This window comes from Pipra filicauda, unplaced genomic scaffold, assembly GCF_003945595.2.
Source record: "Pipra filicauda isolate LSUMZ 115617 unplaced genomic scaffold, ASM394559v2 scaffold137_size4652046_pilon, whole genome shotgun sequence".
In the NCBI taxonomy this organism is placed as follows: Eukaryota; Metazoa; Chordata; class Aves; order Passeriformes; family Pipridae; genus Pipra; species Pipra filicauda.
The window spans coordinates 381,697-401,438 of record NW_024103851.1 but is presented as its reverse complement, the minus strand read 5'-3'; the positions used below and the strand labels follow the sequence as shown (position 1 = coordinate 401,438).

At 38.7% G+C, this 19,742-nt stretch overlaps 1 protein-coding gene across 1 annotated transcript in view; it reads left to right on the top strand.

Moving 5' to 3' along the window:
• CNTNAP2 (contactin associated protein 2) overlaps positions 1-19,742 on the top strand; it is a 1,021,678-nt gene that overhangs the window by 917,740 nt on the left and 84,196 nt on the right. The window contains exons 17-18 of the mRNA XM_039378395.1: positions 10,621-10,839; positions 13,386-13,622. Coding sequence (XP_039234329.1) covers positions 10,621-10,839; positions 13,386-13,622 — 456 coding nt within the window. The remainder of the gene's footprint in view (positions 1-10,620; positions 10,840-13,385; positions 13,623-19,742) is intronic.

Below are 19,742 nucleotides of genomic sequence, written 5' to 3'. Positions count from 1 at the left end.
ATCTTTGTTTCGGTTCCCTGTTTATGCAGGACCGTTAATGTTTTTTTGTTCTTAGTACCCATGGCTGAAAATTGCTGCATCAACTAAAATATAATGATAAAAGTATGAGAATTGCTTCTAAGTGCTTATCTACAAGACAGCTGCAGTGCAATTATCATAACTGAAGTAATTAATAAATAATGCTAATAAATAATTATCTTCTTAGGGCATATTTGGCCTTTACATGATGTTTCATGAGAAAATTTGGTACTTTCATTTAGTGCAACTTTTTTTGTCCCCCAAAGCAATCTAATCTACCGTGTAGGAAGACTGGTATTTATGTTTCACTAGTCGATTAGCAGTTGAGATTATTTTAAAGTGAGATAAAAATAACTTAGTTATTACCAAAATCAAATCCCTCCTTATCTTTGTCCTCACAGAGATGTTTACTCATGATGAGAAAGGTACTATATTGATTTCTGGTTTCCCTTCATATTTAGCTACAGTATAGTAATGTCTTTCCAAAATATTGCAAATTATATGTGCAAGTGCTTGTCTGTCAGTAGAAAGGGAACTGATGTCTGTCCACAAGGTGAGAAAACCCAGGACCATTTTTTTTTTACTACCTTGCACCTGGAGAGCATTTAGCCAGTTTCAGGTAGCCTGTGTGCAGTTTAATGTAGTACTTATGAGTCAGTCAGTATATATTGAATATCTAAGATTAAAACCACAGGTGAGGGTAATGAATTTCAAGGCTCAGCATGGATGAAATAGGCAAAGGTTATTGTAGTTGAGGGAGTCTAATCCAACATAGGCAATGAAGGAACAAAAAAAATCAAGCTATTCAGTCAGATAGCCAGATATATGAAAATATATTTGAACAGTCATAAAATGAGATGATGAAAGAATGATATTAACATATTTAATTCCCATTAATCCAAAGAAGCTTGGTTCCTGTAAACAGAGAGCTAGGATTTAGACATATTATTTGTCCAATTGTTGAAATTACCTGTCCAGTTGTAAATCTTACTAGAAAGAAGATATTAGAGTATCATGAAAGAAGGATAATAACGCACTAAAGTTCACTCCTTTTAAACAGGCAGCAAAATAATTTAAATGTGTGCAATCTTGTCTTACAATGTGAAAACATAGTCTTATGCATAAGAAAACAGCAGCTCTTGCTGAATCAGGCCAGCGTCTCTCAGTAGATCTAATTCCCTGTCCATTTGCAAATAAAGGTCGCTGCAATTTTACAGCTACCAGATGTAGATACTGCACACAGGAGGGACTTAATCAAGTGCCTTCAGGCTGCGAACCAAACCGTGGAGAAAGTGAGGATCAAAAATATGAGAAGGATAGACACTTTAGGGGGTGCTCTTTCCTGCATTCAACAAAGCCTTTCTCTTTATTTTTCATTCTCATTTGGGTTTTTCTTTGGTGTGCAGGATACTATGAAAATTTCAAGATAAAAACACATTAAAAAGGTCATAAGAGGCTTCAAACATTCTGAAGAGTTATGTATTCCTAATTAAATTGCTCAGGAATTTAATAAATTCTATTTATCATAAATTAGTTTCTTTAATCTTTGCAAAAAAAAAATCATTGGATTACTATTTGTGTCTTTTTTATATATTACAGTATGATTTTGTCCAAATCTTTAATGGTTACAGCCATTCTGCTATGCAAGTTTTCCTTCATTTACCTTTCATTTAGAGGTTAATTTCTCTTCTCCTTTCTATACTTCTATACTCTTCTAGACTTCCTATGACTGAAGGTAAAAAGTGTTTAAAAATACTTCCTCCTGGCAACAAGAATTTCACTGAGAGAAATCAGTAATACTGTTACAGAATTTCTGAAATCACTTATATTTCAAACTAACTTTACAGTTATATTATCAAAATGTTAATGCTAGTAGCAGTCACTGTACTTCCTTTTTCACAGGGAAGTAATATTTTATCAATACATACAGTAATCTCTATTCCCACATATCTCAACTCCCTGAACATCAGGGCAGGGACTGGAGGAATAAAGTCTCTCTTATCACTACCCAACCGAGGTTCAAGACCACTTGAGAAAGCTGAACAAACATACATCGATGGGACTGGCAAGATACACCTCACAGTCCAGAGAGAATTGGCTAATGTGGTTGCTAAGCTACACTCCATGATATTTGAAATATCATGACACTCAGGCAAAGTTCCCAGTAACTGGAAAAAGGTAAAAAATGGACCCTGGGAACTACTGCTTAGCCTCAACTGTCTGCTTGGTAAGATCATAGAACAGATCCTCCTGGAAGCTATGTCAAGGCATATGTGCGACAGGGAGGTGATTAGAGGCAGCCAACATGGCTTTGCCAAGAGAAAAATCTGCCTGACTAATCAGGCAATCAGCCAATTCACTCAGGACTCTGGGAGCCATCTCATAGGGTTCCATAGACTTATGTACGTTCATTTTCCTCATGGGGTCATGAACCTGATGTTTAGTTACAGTGGGAATCACTTTGCTCTCCCAGTCCCCATCCTACTCTCCATCCACTCAAGAGGCGCAGAAAGAGAGGCTGACATGGTGGACTGAGGCAAAAAGTTGTTGAGTACCTCAGCCTTCTCCTCATCCATTGTTACCAGTTTTCCAGCATTGTTTATCAGGGATGGATACACCTTCTTTGACCTTCCTTTTCTGTTTAACATACCGTAGAAACACTTATTATTTTTTGTATCCCTTGCCAGGTTCAGTTCCAGCTTTGCCTTGGCCCTCTTCACCTCTTCCTGCACAATCTACTTCATTTCTATACTCTTCCCAGGTTACCTGTTCTTGTTTCCACTGCCTGTGCATTTGCTTCTTTCCCTTTAGTTTGACCAGCAGTTCCCTACTCAGCCATGCTGATATCTTGCCTTCCTTGCCTGATTTCTTACTCCTGGGGATGGCTAGCTCTTGCCTTCTGTGGAAGAGTTCATTAAAGGTCTGCCAGCTCTGCTCTGCCCTTCTCCCTTGTCCCTGAGGGCAGTTTCTCAGGAAATCCTATTGACTAACTCCTTGAAGAGCTGGAAGTTTGCTTTCCTAAAATTCAGGGGCCTACCTTTAGTCCTTACCTGACCCATATCCCTCAGGACTGCAAACTCCACCAATGCATGATCACTGCAGCTCAGGCTGCCTCCAATCTTGATGTCCCCAATCAGCTTCCTTACACTGGAGAACATCAGATCAAGTATTGCATTCCCTCTGGCAGGGCTGTCTATTACTTGGTTCAAAAATTTCAGATGATGGATCAGAGGGATTGTTCATACCTACAGAATATCAGGTTGTTCTGAAGGTTCAGAAAGACACTGAGCCTCAATTGTTCTTATATTGTATCTTGTGGATGGATTTATAGCATGAGAAGTGGGTGTTAAATAATGTTAAATCAAAGCAGTAGCTTTACTCACCCTTTTTTCCTTCTTGACACATAAATGATTGCATAAGATCCAACAGAGTATAAAGTTGTATGATTTTTCTTTGTTTTATTTGTAACCTACAGGAAAATATAAAGTGTGTCTAGCCTGTACGATGAACCTCCACATTAGAGAAATACCTGAGCTATTTCTAAGATAGCATGTCCACATAAATCAGCACTCAGCAATGCTGGATTTGATCCTAGGTGCAGTATAGTCTCTCATTAGAACTAATTACTGTTGGCACAGCATCATGCTGATGCAGCTGTGCAGCTTCCAGAGCTAGTTCATTTGGCACTTAGCTCAGGGATCACTGCAGTCTTGGGCATAGATGTGCACTCTCATTTGGTCAAATGAATGATGTTTTTGGTCATTAATTCAAATGGACATTTCATTTGGGAATTAGATAAATGATGAAACCATCCAGATGCTTAGTCCAATTATTGTAAATATGGTCATGATTTTAGACAACTACCTGATTATTAACAGACAGCCAAGCTATGCACTAATTTCTGTATTGCAGTCAAGCAACTTGGAATCAACAATTTCTCTCTGTTATGTTGCTTTGGTAGCTTTAATTTTTAGTTGTGTCCTTTGAGAAGTGGCCTCCTTAAAGCAGGTCCTCTATTCCAATATGGCGCTTCAGGGTACCATCTGTAGCCCTTTCCACCTCTTTTCAGCAGCCAGGAACAAGCTATCAATGCTGTTTCCATGTCAGCATTGGCACGGCCTCTCTCAGCCCTGTGCAAATGAGGGCACCAGGGAAAGTAATTTAGATATGACTTTGTAAAACCGTCTTTAAACTCAGCTGTCTAAGTGTGAAAGGTGGACAACAAAATTGCTTTTAAATCCTAGAAAGCCCTCTTTTCTATCCAGAGTCTACTAAAGGTAATGGGAAGGATTCCAGTGACTATAGATATGAGACCTGATTTTGACTGTAGTGATGGATTTCATATAAAAATACATAGACCACTAGCTCTACATTTCTACATTTAGCATCTCTATCTCTTGATTAAGTTTTCATTCATTTTCAATTATTTCACTGAATTCTGTCTACTGGTTTAATCAGAGAGCCCTTCATCAGAGGTGTATATACAAACAAACTGTCCAAGAAATTTGGCAGATGTTGCCCTTACAGAGACAGAATATTTTCAAGCTGTTGTTTTCGCAGAACAAATATCTGTCTGGCATGTTTAGTTTACAGTTTATAGCTTATCGTTGTATACTGTTTTACAGCCAAGCAAGTGAGCTCTGATTCTAGCTGTAACAAGGCATTTATGTTCTAAGAACTGGATTTCAAAAGGATCCTAAAGAAGTTAGATACCATTCCCTTTGATGTAAGTCAACTAAAACATCAGTAAGTCCCATTTGAAGGGTATAAAAATACATCAGGGGAGGTAAGAGAAACAAAGTACAAGGGAGGAGATGAAAACATGTTTTGGAGGAAGGATAATGGGGCAGAAGGAGAGAAATAGAGAGATGGGCATAAAAAAACTGGCTGTGAGGAGGGTTATAATCCCTCTTCCTTTTTTTTCCACAGTTTATAAGAGCTTCCACCTACTGTGTAGCATTTTCTGAGTATCCAACCATCCGTCAACATCTCTTTCTTTGCTGGCAGCCTCGTTATAGCTAGAGATCGTAGCTTGAAATATATCAACAAAATCAAATTAGAAAATAGCAGGGAGAAAAGATACTTGCAACACAAAGAGTTGGGAAAGTGGGAAATCAAGCTGGTCGTAGATTTTGAATACCAGAAAAGTCTATCAGTTCATTTAACCTGACCTTTTGCATGGCAAAGGACACAGCAGTGCATGCTACTTCCCTCGAAGTTGACCCTCAGAACTTGTGTGTAACTGAAGTATATCTACCAGAAAGCCTTGAAACAAAGGACTCAAGAAACATGAAATCTTACAGACAGTCATAGAATCACAGAATCATAGAATACCAGGTTAGAAGGGACCTCAAGAATCATTTGATCTAATTTTCTTGACAAAAGCACAGTCTAGACAAGATGTCCCAGTACAAAATCCAGCTGAATCTTAAAAGTGTCCAATATTGAGAAACCTACCACTTCTCTGGGGAGATTATCCCAGTGGCTGATTCTTCTCATTTTGAAAAGTTTTCTTCTTGTGTGCAATCATAATGTCCCTGGGAGTATCTTCTACCCATTACTCTTCATCTTTTCCGTGTGACTTCTTGTAAAAAGGACGTCTCCACCTTCTTTGTAACCACCCTTTAAATGGAACACAGTCAGAAGATGTCCCCCAAGACTCCTTTCTCAAGACTGAACAAACCCAGTTCTCTCAGCCTTTCCTCATATAATGGGCTTCCTGGTCCTTTGATCATGTTTGTGGACCTTCTCTGGACCCTCTCCAGCCTGTCTACATCTTTCTTGTCTAGTAAGGATTGAAACTGAACATCATACATCCGTGTGTGGCCTGGCAAGCACTGAGAAGAGTGAGAAAATAATTGCTCTATCTCTGCTGGGGATGTCCTTGTTGATGTTACCAAGCATCCTACTTGGTTTTTTTCTGCTACAGCATGACACTGTTCACCCATACTGAGCTTGTTGTCCACCAGGACCCCCAGGTCCCTTGCCACAGAGCTGCTCCCCAGCTGGCCAAATTCCAGTCTTTGCTGCAGTCCTGGATTATATCTTCCCAGGTGCAAGCACTTATATTCATCTTCGTTGAACTTCATAGGTTCTTGTTATCCCACTTGTCCGGCCTAGCCAGCTCATCCTGCACAGTGGCTCAGTTGTATCCCTTCCTTTTTATGGGCAAATACCTCATGGATTTAAGATGGGATCTGAATAGAGCTAAAAAACAAGAACACAGAACGAAGAGTGAGAAGGGCATTTTTTTGCCAAAATTGCTCTTCTGTGTTCTGAACAGATGGCTGACCATGACCTGAGACCTTAGAAAATTGAATCAATAAAAGGAAAGTGTTCAGATTTAATTATATGTAATTGCACAAGGCACAGAAAGGGTAAAACTAAGCCACAAACCTCAGCTTATTGAGTGAATATATGTAGCAGGAGCACATAAAAAATTCACCCTCATTCAATATTATGAAATTTCCATCACAAAACCTTGTATTAACTGAATAACTTAAAACCCACATTTATTTTTTTCAATATCATAATGTAGCAATTTCAGACATTTGTTCAAAGTCTGATTCTTATTCTCATTTCTTAGAAAAACTGGCTTGAGTTTTACCATATTTGATAGAATAGAAAATAAAATCATCGTTAGAAAAACTCACTTCATGAGCTACAAAGTGACTGAGCAGTACAAATCTCTGGGACCTGTGCAGCTCATTTTCTGCATCTTTCTGAAAAAAAAAAATCTTGTCCTGGTCCAGTTGGTTACTGCGGATAAATATGTACATATGTACATGTATGTTACATGTATCTTAGATATATTTTAGTCACCCCCTTCAAACATTTGACAGAATAATACCACTGTCACGTCAACCAACAATGTATTCGAGTCCAAGAAGTTTGTATGTGTAGATACAGAGAGGCTGAAAATTACAACATAGGAAAAAAAGCTAAATAATTGCTACTCTTCTGCACGAGTAGTTGAGCTGAACTTCTGAACGAATTTGATGTTTTACTGTCTCTGGCTGGGATGGAGTCAGTTTTCTCCACAGCAGCCCATGTAGTGGTGTGTTTTGGATTTGTGCCTAAAGCAGCATTGATACCACACCAGTGTTTTGGCTATAGCTGAGCAGTGCTACCACAGCATCAGAGGTTTGTCTCTCCCAGTCAGGAGGCTGAGGGTAGCAAAGACATTGGAAAGGGACACAGCCAGGACAACTGATCATTGACCAAAGGGCCAACACTTTGCTCAGCAGTAAAGCTGGGGTAGAGGAAAAAGGAGGAGGGGGGGCAGCATGGTGTTCTCAAAGTCCCATCCAACCTGACCTTGAACTCTTCATTCCCCCAGTCCCTGCCTTGAGATTCAGTCTCAAAAGATGTGGGAAAAGCAATTGTCAATGAAAACTGAGATAAGGAAAAGCTAAGTACCTCAGCCCTCTCCCTGTCAGTTGTCACCAAGTAACTTGTCTCATTTTGGGCAGTGGTACAATTTCTTTTGTCTTCATTTTCTGACTAACGTGCCTGTGGTCAGATATTCATCCATTTCTATTAAGGTACAAGTGCCTGTCATTTTACCTAGAGATGTCCCCAGTTGGAAAACATCCTTATTCCATACACTGAAAATAGAACTAAGAATGAAGAGTCAGAACCAGCAACATAACTTGCACACGAGACATCCTGTCATGAAGCCTCTGCTGTATTAGGGAGGGTTCAAGACATATTGAAGCTTGAAAACTCAGACACTGTTAAAAACTTAACAAAAACCAATATTTATTACCAAGAAGTGGCCAACAAAATGAACAAACCCAAAAAGGAGGAAGGAGGAGAGAAATAAGCCCCCAGCATGACCTCCCCAGTTACCCAGCTGTTGCCCATAAAGTTATCTTACCGACCTAGCATGCCTATAATTACCCATAGCAGAAGCTGCATCCTTGGAGAGTCAGTAAGTTCACAAACGGGCAGGCGTCCCCGCCAAAAGGCAACGTTGTCCTTGAAGTAAAGCTAGCCCCTGCCAAGAAAGCACTATCTGCTTTTATACAATTAACTGAGTGACTACAACCTCCCAGGTGTGGCCAGCACCGCCCAGCCAGAGGCCCTCAGTCCCACCTCCCAGTTATGTAAGTGCATAACCCCCTGGTTCTTCTGCGCATGCATGAGAACTTCAGAAATCCCCTCACGTACGTGCAGTATGTTTTGGGGGTCTTTCTTAATTGAGTCCTCCTCGTCCTCAATTTCTCCTTCAAGCGACCTTGGAGGACAATTAGCCAATCATAGAATACCAATTAAGACAGTTTATACAAGAAGCTCTCTTCAAGGACAACTTTCCTGTTTATCAGTGCTTGTTTTCCCATAACTTGGCAGGGAAGGAGAAAAACTTTCACAGGTGGCAGGGCCAAACACAGACCAAAAGTATCAGCATAATTAACCCCTGATACACTTTGCCCATCTCTAAAGTTCTTTTCATTTACATGTTTCATGTTTTTTCAGTCCATCAATCTAGCAAATAAATTTCCTACCTTTTGGTATGAGAATCATGTTTTTAGGTTGGTTGTGGAAGGATCAGGACAGTGCATAGATGCTGTATTATCTTCTCTAACTTTCAGCACATCAGTAAGGTACATGCACTGAAAATGACCTTTCATGAACAGATTTTTTTGAAATTATTTTCCTTCCCTAACTATAAGATTAAGTATAAAAATACAATATTAATTTATTCAAATGGTACTCATTTCAAAGTGAATAATGTACTCCAATAAGTACAAATTTAATTGTTTGTCTTTTAGGCTGTGATACCAATTTCAGCTTAAAGCCATGCATAAAGTTAGACTAAGCAAGCACAGAACTTCTGCTTGAAACATCTTAATTTGCCAGTTCTCTACACTTTCCCTTTTAAAAGAAGAACAACCTTCCTTTAAAAAAATAGAGATACTTCCATCCAGAAGACCAAGAGTTTGCAAACAAAGAAGCATTCTTCTAGAGGTTTTCAAAAATCCTGGGTGCAGTAACGGTCAAGTTACCCACAAGCAATGTTAACAATGTCATCATCTGCCTCAGAATAAGAGCAAAAGTCTGTTAAAGGTTTCTCATTTTACAGTCTTGTAGACATACAGGTTTTGGGAAGCAATTTAAACCTGACAGTGAAGAGATCTGAAGCAGTTCTTCAAAGCAAAAAGTAAAGGAGAATTATACACACTCCCTTGAAAATAGACTTGAACACGACATACAATTTAAGTACTGGAGAGGTTTTACTCTAATTCCGAATTTGCCTGAGTTTATTGGCAGAACTGCTGAAGTTACAAAACATCATTAAAATGAAACATCTTTATTTCTTTAACAGCAAGCAATGGCTCATAAAAATTTTGTGCCTTGTTAAGTGCAAAAGGCCAAACAGACTAAATTCATGGCTTATGAAAGGCAGTTCATTCAAGAAATTATTTTATTCAGCAGAGAACAGAAAGTACAACAGCTTTTATTTTTTTTCTTTTAGAAGTAGCCAATTTTGAAAAAAAATCAATTATATAATAAATGTAGTTTGAAAGAACATTCTCTGTAAAAAGTTTATTCCTATCCTTTCAATTTCATAAAAATGCTGTCAATTAAGCCTGACATAACCTTATGAAAATCTATTAGGCCGTGTACAAAAATATTTCCCACTATTTATCAGTATTATTAGTAGTAATGTCCATGGAGTGATGCTTCTATCGCAATTTAATGGCTTAACTGAGTAAGATTTTTACAATAGTATTTTATTAATTCAACCAAACAAGAAACCACAGCTGTACTGGACACTGAGACCATAATTGGGCACCTGAGATTTTTCAGAGGAATTAAAAGGGAGCTCTGACTTTTTTATTTTATATGTAAGAAAAACAAATTAAATGGAATTCTGGGTTGTTTTTTACTTCTGTCTGGTATCTTCCTTTGTGAATGCTATCATGGATAATCCATTGTCTGTTAACCTTTCATCTGAAGTTTTACCATCAGAGTATAATTTTCAGCCCCAAGTTATACAAAGTAAATATAAGTAGGAAAGTCAAAATTATATTTCTTGATTCCAAAATATTTTAGATATTATTAATCACACTCACCATTTAATAGTAAGTATCAAGTATATATTTGCTAAGGATGACCCAAAGGAGTGTTTAATAGGGCCTAAGGGACATTTGCAAAGTTTCTAAACTTGATTTGAATCATCCACTATAAACAGAGCGCTGTAGGGCCTACTAGGGATCCATTTCCTTTTCAGCGATAAAAACTCACATAGGTCATAACCACAGCATTATTAGTTCATTGTAAAAATGAATTACCTCTCAAAATAAAAAAAAAAATTTAGACTTCTGTGCCATTTTTAGTCAAAATGCTTGTTCCCTAAAAAAAAAATCGGAAACTGGAAAGCTGTAGAGATCAAAGATTATTGTTTAGGGCCTGTTGATGTTTTCTTCTAAAAGTCTTACTCCTTCTCCAATTAGAAGGAACTGAATGTGCTTATAAATTCAGAAAGAGGACTTTACAATACATATTTCTACTCAATGTGACTCCTTACTGTTTAGGCAGTGTAAGTGAATGTGTTTACAATGTAAGGTTGTAAACACCTTTTCCTTGATATTTCAGCTGCTACAGAGGTTTCCTTTTCATTCGATGTCGGAAATGGGCCAGTGGAAATTGTCGTTAGATCTCCCAGCCAGCTCAATGATGACCAGTGGCATCGGGTCAATGCTGAGAGGAATGTCAAACAAGCCAGCCTGCAGGTGGACCAGTTACCCCTGGAGGTGCGGAAAGCACCAACAGAAGGACACACACGACTGGAATTGTACAGCCAGCTCTATGTTGGTAAGATGCAGAGTGGGTAGCCAGGCTTTGCTCTCACATGATGGACATTCTTTGCCTTGAGTCTGGCCAGCAGCAGTTGGTTTAATGTGGGAAGCTGTGCTCCTCAAGCACTTGTATGACAGCAGTGGGAAGGGAAGCTGGGGCAGGGGGTTGGGGAAGAAAAGACAAACATGTCCATAAGTACAAAGATTAACTAAGAGAATGATATTGTGTGTTGGAAATTTGTCAGTTTTGTCTTTCTCCACCTGCAGCTCCCAGCTGAAAGTACCTCCAGCAGGCCATAGTGCCAAACTTATTTTTTACCAAGTGCCTCTACCAGACATGCAAACTTATTCACTAGGAAAGTGAGAACTTCTGCAGAGCCTTGCCAGGACTGCATGTGCCTGCAGTGCCCATCCTAGCCTCGGCAGCACTTCCAGCCTCTTTAGATTTGTTCATTGTTCATCCTTTTTTGTTCATGGCTCTCACTGCGGTGTTTTCCCTTTAGTCCCATGGGCTGTTTGCCCTTTCAATGTAGGAAAGCACTACACAGTGTTACACAAATGCATTCCCTGGAAACAAGTTAGTCCAGCTACTTTCTGGAGCTACTGGTTTCCACTACATTTTGGGCAGATTATTGCAGCAACACTTGTATTTCTCTGGCTGTTAGCCTTGGGGCTGCGAAGCGCCAACATGCCAAGTGTCATTAGCTGGAATTAGAACTCGATGAAATGTTGAGTAAAGAAGCACTTTCATACCTCTCTAGGTATCTGTAACAGGAGAAGAGGGAAGGGGAAAAAAAAAAATCTCTTATTTTTTTCCCATGTTAGTCAGCATTCAACAAAACAAATGAATTAAAATGATGTTTAAAGCCTTCATTGCCTTAGTAATCAGCCCAGTGTCACTGCAAACTGTGTGCAATGTGTCACCAGATGTGCAGGTGTTATTTACAAGCTCAGATTCTCCTTTACTGCTATGATGTCAATAAAAGGCAGTTTCAAAATAAGCTGAAAGATGAAGCTTGTTTAAAAGAGAGAGCCTTAACCTTTTAAAAGAAATACCAAACCTTTTGCCAAAAGCAGGAAGAGATGGGGTTTTTTCCTAGTCTGAGTTCTTTGAGAATTGCTAATAATGATGATTTTATTTGTTAGTTTTGAATTGACTGCAACACCAGCAATGTCTTGAAATATATAGTACCTCTATTACCAAAACATGAATGTCAAAATCTGCAACGGATTTTTTTTTTCTTTCTGAATAATATCTGTTCCATATAACTTGGTGATTGGAGCACACCTCTCAGAGAACAGATTTAAACCTTACCCAGAGACCGACCTAGAGTGGATTTGAGTTGGGAGTGCCCAAAATGAACACCTGAACATCAGGCCCTGGAGAGTAATATCAAACAAGAATTGTTTCAGTGCCTCCTGTTCTGCTTTCTGTAAAATAAATCTGTAGAATAATCTGTTCTTTGGGCCAGCAAGAGAGTCTTAGGTATGATGACTTTGTGTCCTAGGGGCTAGGACAGTCACCAAGAGGGGAAAGAAGGTTTTTCATCACTGCAGTGTATATGAGTTTGCATAGAATAGAATCACACCAGAATTCCATCTGCCCTGTGCACTCAGCAGAGACCAAGCCTTGCCTCCTCCAGTCCAAGTCATCCAATTACAAGCACTTGATTTGAGGTGGCTGTCTCTGGTTCATATTTAGCCCTCTTTCCTACTCAGATAAATATCAGCCTCTGTGCTCTGTGGTGATAAGCATTCAGATCTCCTCAGGGACTTTTTGGCACCTGAGGCACTGCAGTAATCAAAGGGAGGAGAGATGAGCAGAAAGGATGCCAGCCACTCACTGTTATTTACTTGCATTTTTTAATTTGCTTTTTTTCATTGTTGTTTCTAATCCAGCCTCAGATATGACTTTCCTAGCTGAAATCATATTTTTCAGCAAGTGCTTACTAGGGATAAAAAAGAACAGTTCTTATTAACTGCTATGAAAAATTGTCTCCACTCAGACTTTCAAGTGTAGCTTTTGAGTGTTACATTCTTTACTCTATGTTCAGACAACTAACCAGCGTACCTGACGTTGCTTGAAAATTAACATCTGTTTTTCCTATGGTAACTGAGAGTGGGAATTCAAATCTTCTTTGCCCATCGTGGCTTTGAAAAATGTAACACTGCAAAGCATATTATGGTATTATTATTAGCATCAGTCATCACTAATTATATGGAGAGAAAGGCTATACCTTAACAATTCCTTCCACCATTATCTCTAAAAATCTTGAAGTTGAAATTAAGTGAAATCTTGCAGTGTAGGGCCAGAATCTCAAATGTCTATTCAGTGTAAAGCAAACACTTATTGCTAAAAAAATCTGCTAGTTATGCTTATTTATGGTATGGTATCAAAAGGTTAGGTTTCATTGATTGTACTGTCAATAGCATAAGATAATTCCTTGCCCTCTTAAAGAAGTTGCCATTTCCAGCTGTTGTCACAAGCTTAGCAGGATATTTCATGTAAAGCAACAATAAAATCTGTTCAGTGTTGTCTCAGAGTTTTACACTCCCTCTCAGGTGCTGCAGGAGGCCAGCGAGGATTCCTAGGCTGCATTCGTTCATTAAGGATGAACGGGGTGACACTGGACCTGGAAGAGAGAGCAAAAGTCACTCCAGGGGTGAAGCCTGGCTGCTCTGGCCACTGCACGAGCTATGGGATGTACTGCGCAAATGGCGGGAAATGTGTCGAGAAATACAACGGCTACTCCTGTGACTGCTCCAAAACTGCCTACGATGGACCATTTTGCATAAAAGGTAAATGCTTTAGTGCAGGAGGCAGAGTATGAGAGAACTATTTGCATAAGGAAAAAAAAAAAACACCGTAGAATTGATGCTTCAGTTTTTATTAATTAAACAAGTAAATCTTGTTGAATACTTCTTGCTAACAAGTCAAATTATACACCCAGGATTTAAATGTGACTATTTAAAAACACATCTCTCATTAGGACTATATGTTACCTCTTTAAATCAAATAACACAGCAACAAAATGCATCAGGAATGACTATAGTAACAGCAAATCTGGCAGACCGTATTCCACAGCCTCGAGCTGTTGAACAATAAATTCCGACTAGCACAATGTCATAGTTACTTCTTTAGAAAACACATGGATTTAAACGAAAGCTCAGAAAGTCATTCAGAAATGTATTTGAAGATATGTAGGTATGAGGTTTGGGTTGAATATCTTAAGTACTGGGAGGCCAGCATTTGGCCTAAAAATTGTATCCATTCATAACCAGAACAAGTCTTTTAGTAGCTCAAACTGAGTTAGAGATTGAATTTACTAGGGTAAGGGAAGGCACAGACCTCCCACATCTGTGTCAGTCCTTTGGAAATGCCTAAATTATGTTCTTAATTTTCAAAATCAATTATTGTAAGAGACCAATTTACTATGGACACACAGGTCTGCATGAGAAAGAAAGACAAGGAGAAAAGGAAAAAGGGATACAACAATAAAAAAGTGAGAATTAAAGTATTAATTTATTTCCACTTTTTTTTCTTGTTCTGACCATCAAATCTGTTGCTTTTCCTAGTTATTTTAAAAGCTTTCTTAGAGTTTCAACTAAAAATCGAAGGCTCTTCTCATCAGTATCCATGATGTTAAAGAAATCTATAGCCTCAGAAACTGTTCTTCTGTTTTTATGTTCCCCTCTGTACCAGGAATCCTGCAGGCAGGCTTTGTCACCAGATACTGAAGTCTCGTCATGAAGCTGACTTAGCAGTAGGGGACAGAGCCTGTCATCTGATGTTCTGGTTCCCAACTCTTTCTTAATATATCTTTTTTTTTTCCAAGTCAAAATCTGAGAATTATTTTATAAATATCCATACCCTGCTCCCTTTGAGCCACACTTAGAGGAAACCAAGTTTATGACAGAAATAGGCAATCTTTTTGCCTGATGCTGTGTTATGGACTGTGTTTTCTCCCGACACACATCAGCCACCTTCATTTATATCCATGTGTATCCACCTTCCTTTCATTTTATCATAGCAAAACGTTGTCTATTGCTGGTGTTGCTCACAGATTGGATCACCCTCTTCCAAAAGCTAAGGGGTTGTTTTCACATCACCAGATATTCTGATGAATCTCTAGCATGATTATTTTATAAATTCCAATAAATATGATGTATTTTTAGTGCAGCAGAAGGGAAGCAGCTGCTTTTCTACGTAATGGTTTCCACTGTGTTTGCATGCAGGAATTTCATCAGGCTTCACAATGCTGTGTTACTTCAAAAACCAGTTATAAAACATGTCCACTACATTCAGAACTGTACATACAGCAATTCCCGGGAATGTGAATACTGTGATTTTGACTAATTTAGCAAATGGTTTATCATGAATAATGGTAATGCATATTTAATATTTCTGTTCACTAATGCAGCTATGGTAGAGGAGACCCATTCAGTTTGGAACTGGGTCAGCCTCTTACAGATCACATATGTTGACTAAAAAAAAAAAAAAAAAAAGAGAGGAGAATTACTGCTATGCCATAATCACTGAATTCACTTTTTAGTGTTTCGTGTGTTGCCAAAACTCATCACACTAACTTTTATTTGTATGTTTTCTGTTTCTCTTATTCTCTTATGGATAGTTAAACCCCAAACTTCTGCCAAAACTAGCTCTAAGCTGAAGTGTTTTATTTTTCCTGGCTGTGGAGCTAGCAGAATAAAAGTGTACCACTAGGGGAATAATTGAGCACCTAGCACAAACAAACCCTGGTTTTGGCTGGTCTGTGAGCACTGTCATAGCAACAGAAGTAATATTATGTTATATCATACTATTCTCCTTATCTCCTTCTCGCAGTGCAGCCAAAGGCCCCAAGCTCTGACAGTGATACTTTGGACACGCAGCAGAACTTGCTGTAAGCTACTGCTGCTGGGCAGCACTGAGTCATTCAAAGGTACTCAGGAGAGCACAGGGATGTCTCTACCACACAGTGTTGTGCCATTTAAACATGACATCAGATCTCTGCTTAAAATATCAAACCTATTCCAGACTAAAAATAGCTTTCTAAATCCTTAAGGTCTTATGTACAAAATGCAAATTACCAGTTTCCTATCTGTTAGTGCTGAAAACTGATATACTCATTTAGAATATTCCCAAGTATGATTTAGTGTGGGTGACTTCACAGGGCTTCTCTGTAGAAAGAACAACAGGGCACTGGGGAAAAAGCTAGAGGATAAATAACACAAAATAGACTGCGTTTGTGTTTTCCTGCAAAATAAAAATGTTACTTTAATTATATTTTAATTGATTTGGATGAAAAGATCATAATATGCCTATTTCAGTTCCTTTTTTTATTAATACTTTGACACTTTCCCTTCTGCAAAAGCACTGAAATGTCTGTGAACATGTTTTCAAATACTATATTATCTGTTTTCAACATTTTTTGTTCTTTATAGTAAGGGTATATTTGAATACTGCTTTGTCACTTGTGGTTTTCTAATCTGCACCACCGTATGCTATTTGTTGCTGTGCTGGTTTAAAGGTAAACCGACAGGAGAAATGAACCCAACTCAAAAGAGATTATAATTCAGAGTCACAATTTAATAACAATAATACAATAAATACAATTATATGGACAAACAATTGGTTTTGACCCACAAAACCCCGATGTATAACCCAGCACCCTGGGGCACGAACAGAATGGTGTTCGTTGGCCCCTGTGCTGAGCCCCACATGATTCCCCTGAGTCCAAAGTAAAAGGAAAGGAAAACCTGCTGGTGAGAGTGGTGGTCGCAGTCCGGTCGAGGTTCTGGTCCTCCTCTGGATCTGGCGAGTGGGGGCCCAGAAGTCCCAAGACTCCAAGATTATATACACTCAGGTTTGAGTGGGAATGCCCAGTACCTCCCCCAGGGCAGGGAGTTCCACAATGGGTGATTGTGAGTCGAGAGATATTTTTGGAATCCTTGGTGGCCCATTAGCAGACATCACCCCTCAGGCAGGGTGTGGAGGTGTTAATGACTCCCCAGAGGGGAGTTATCACACCCGAGTCATTGGTGTGAGGATAGGAACATCCTCCTATCTCACAGGCTTCTTAACACCCAGCTTATAACCTGAGGGGTCAGGTGTGCTCTGGGCAGCTGCTGCAAATGGTCTATTGTTAACAGTTCTGGGGAAATGATATAGAGGGTGTACAATACACAGTTTGGGTTACACCCACAGAGTGATGAACTGGTGCCAGCTGCTCTAACTAGGACAGTTGCTATTATGCTGGGTGAGTCTAATATGAGGCAAGCAAGAATATTTCCCTTTGTTATCTTAACTGGGAATTCACATTCATAGCTGCCAAGAAATAACAAGGTTAGTGCTTTGCAGGATAAACTAGGACTAGGTTTCATAACTTTACTCCTCTGAGTAAATCTTCCAAGCCAAGGAGATTTGTTGATTTGATAATCAGCAGTGCCTGACATTTTAAGTCATCACATTCAAGCCAATATGAGATATTACCAGAAAAATATGCAACTCTTGGAGTGAAAGGTGGCGCAATATAACACCTTTCAGTATAATACAGACTTCTCTTTCCATTGGTTTTAATTTCCCACAGGAAACTTTTGTTATCCAAAAGTTTTATATTGATATTCAAATCATTTGCCCATGGTAAACTTTTTGGGTTTGGTTACATACTGAAACTGTTAGCACAAGTGATAGGGAAAATTAAAGGAAAAAACCATCATTAGTATAAGGAAATCACCTTATAATGTCTCCTGAGTAATTAACACACATCACAATAAAAGCAGGTCTCACATGTTGTGGATTCTTTTGCTGATGAAATCTATCCTTAGAGCCACTGATTGATGACTGACAAGAAATTGCATTGTCTTCAGCCTTATTAGCAGCACATCACAACATGATTGATGTTGTAGTGGCTTGGAAATTACACTATTTTTTTACAAGGACAAAAAGAAGAGCAAAAATGCAGTCTGACATCTATTTTAACTTTATTTTTGTTTTGTATTTGAGGCATATTCAATTGGCTTTACTTCTTTCATTGCTCAAAGAAATTGCTCTGAGAAATAGCTGCAGTGTTTCTGCAGTCCTGCAGATTGCTTTCTGACCTTTCCCTGTCCTTTGCTTAAACATAAATTCTCTTTTTTGTTTCTCCCACAGCTGTCCTATCATCATAAAAGCATTTCTGAGAAAACAATTAATTTTTGTTCCTTTAAAAAGCCAACTCTTTCCTCCCTTTAACAACAATAAAAGCAAAGGTCAAATGCAGGGCATTTGATTTGTGGCAAATGCAGTGGCAGCATTCTGATGTGGGACATACCCCAGGGAGAAAGCAATACCTCCTTTGGTATTGAAATGCAGTGGAACAACAGTAGGAGAAGAAATTGCAAACCACCAAGATAGTGTGGCCAAAAGAAAAAAAAATTAAATAGCTGGTGCTATGACTCATGTGCCTTCAGGTGTGCTGGAAAGGGCAAATTCAAAGCTTCCCGGTTTCTGTGCAGTTACTCAATTTGCATCAACAAGCACTAAGGAGATGAGAAGAGTGTATACTCTTTTTTGTTTTCCTTCTTTGGACTAAAGCTCAGATTCACAGTGTGAATTCTTGCAATCCTTATGCCAATGCCTGAACTAAGCTCCTTCATGTTTGTTTTTGTATTTGCATGAACCCTGAAAGCACTTACAAATAGTATTGTCACAGTCAGATTTTCTTCCTTTCTTGCTTCCTTCTCAGTGAGAAAAACCAGCTTTTTACTAGGCTGAGTGCATGCATGACATGGGAGGGGGAGGTGAGAGGCAGCAGCTCTGCACCCTTCCACCAACTCAGTGACACTTGATCACCTCCAAATTCTGCCCTGGTTATTCACATTCAATTCCATTTATTTTGCTGGTTGCAAAAACATTGCATTTTTTTGGCTGAAAGCAATTGGGGGGGTGGTGATTGTTAGAGTGGTTTAAGGTAACTAACTTCTTAGCTTTCATAGTTCATAATCACAGAACCCAGAAAATCAAGGCAACATTCCCTCCCACATACAAAAAACTCTACCATATGCAGCATGATTGTGATCTGTTAGCTGAAAGTTACATGAGAAATTATCCTGGGGTTGTTAATTTTAGGCTTCTAATATGGTAAGTCTGAATGCTGCAGACACGCTTTTTTACATGTAGGTCATACTTCAAGACTTGGGTTTTATCCTCTATTGACTAGATATATACTCTAAAAAAATAAATATACTCCGTAAAGCTATTCCATTCTTCTGTCCTGTCAATACCGCCTTATTAAACATGCACGGTTGTGCTCTAGTGGTTTGAAAATTGCACATCAGTGCAAGAATTCTTTCACTGGGGAAAAAAAAAATCTTTTTCATTTTTAAAGAAAAACAAACCTTCCCTGTAGTACTTACTATCCATAACAAACTACTTATAAAATGCAGGAACTCCTTATTTTATATGCAGAAAGCAAATAAATCAGAGTAATAAGTTTAAAAAAAAATACTAAGACCTGGCTCAGAAAATGTGATAAACTTTTAATTTCTTTGTCAGCTAACTATAATAGGCCTGCTATGGTGTCATTGTTCACTGGATGAAGATATTTTATGAAAGATAAGTAGAGCAGCTTCAGCAAAATTGCTGGGTGCTGCACGCATGTACAAAGGCAACTGAGAGTTTTGAGGTTCTCACACTAGACACCCATGTGCAATATTTATGCACCTCTATGCTATTGAAGTAGTTTTGGCACCTCTCAAGATGATAGGGTATTTATCCTTACAATAGCTCTGTGATGTGAGATGTTTTTATTATCATAATGCGCAAGGTGAACCAGATGATGAAAGAAGCAAAGGATTTGCTCACATTTAAAGTGAGTGGTACAGGAAGGAACTGAAGCCAGATCTCACCTACTCTGAATACAGTGCAATTATCAAATGACA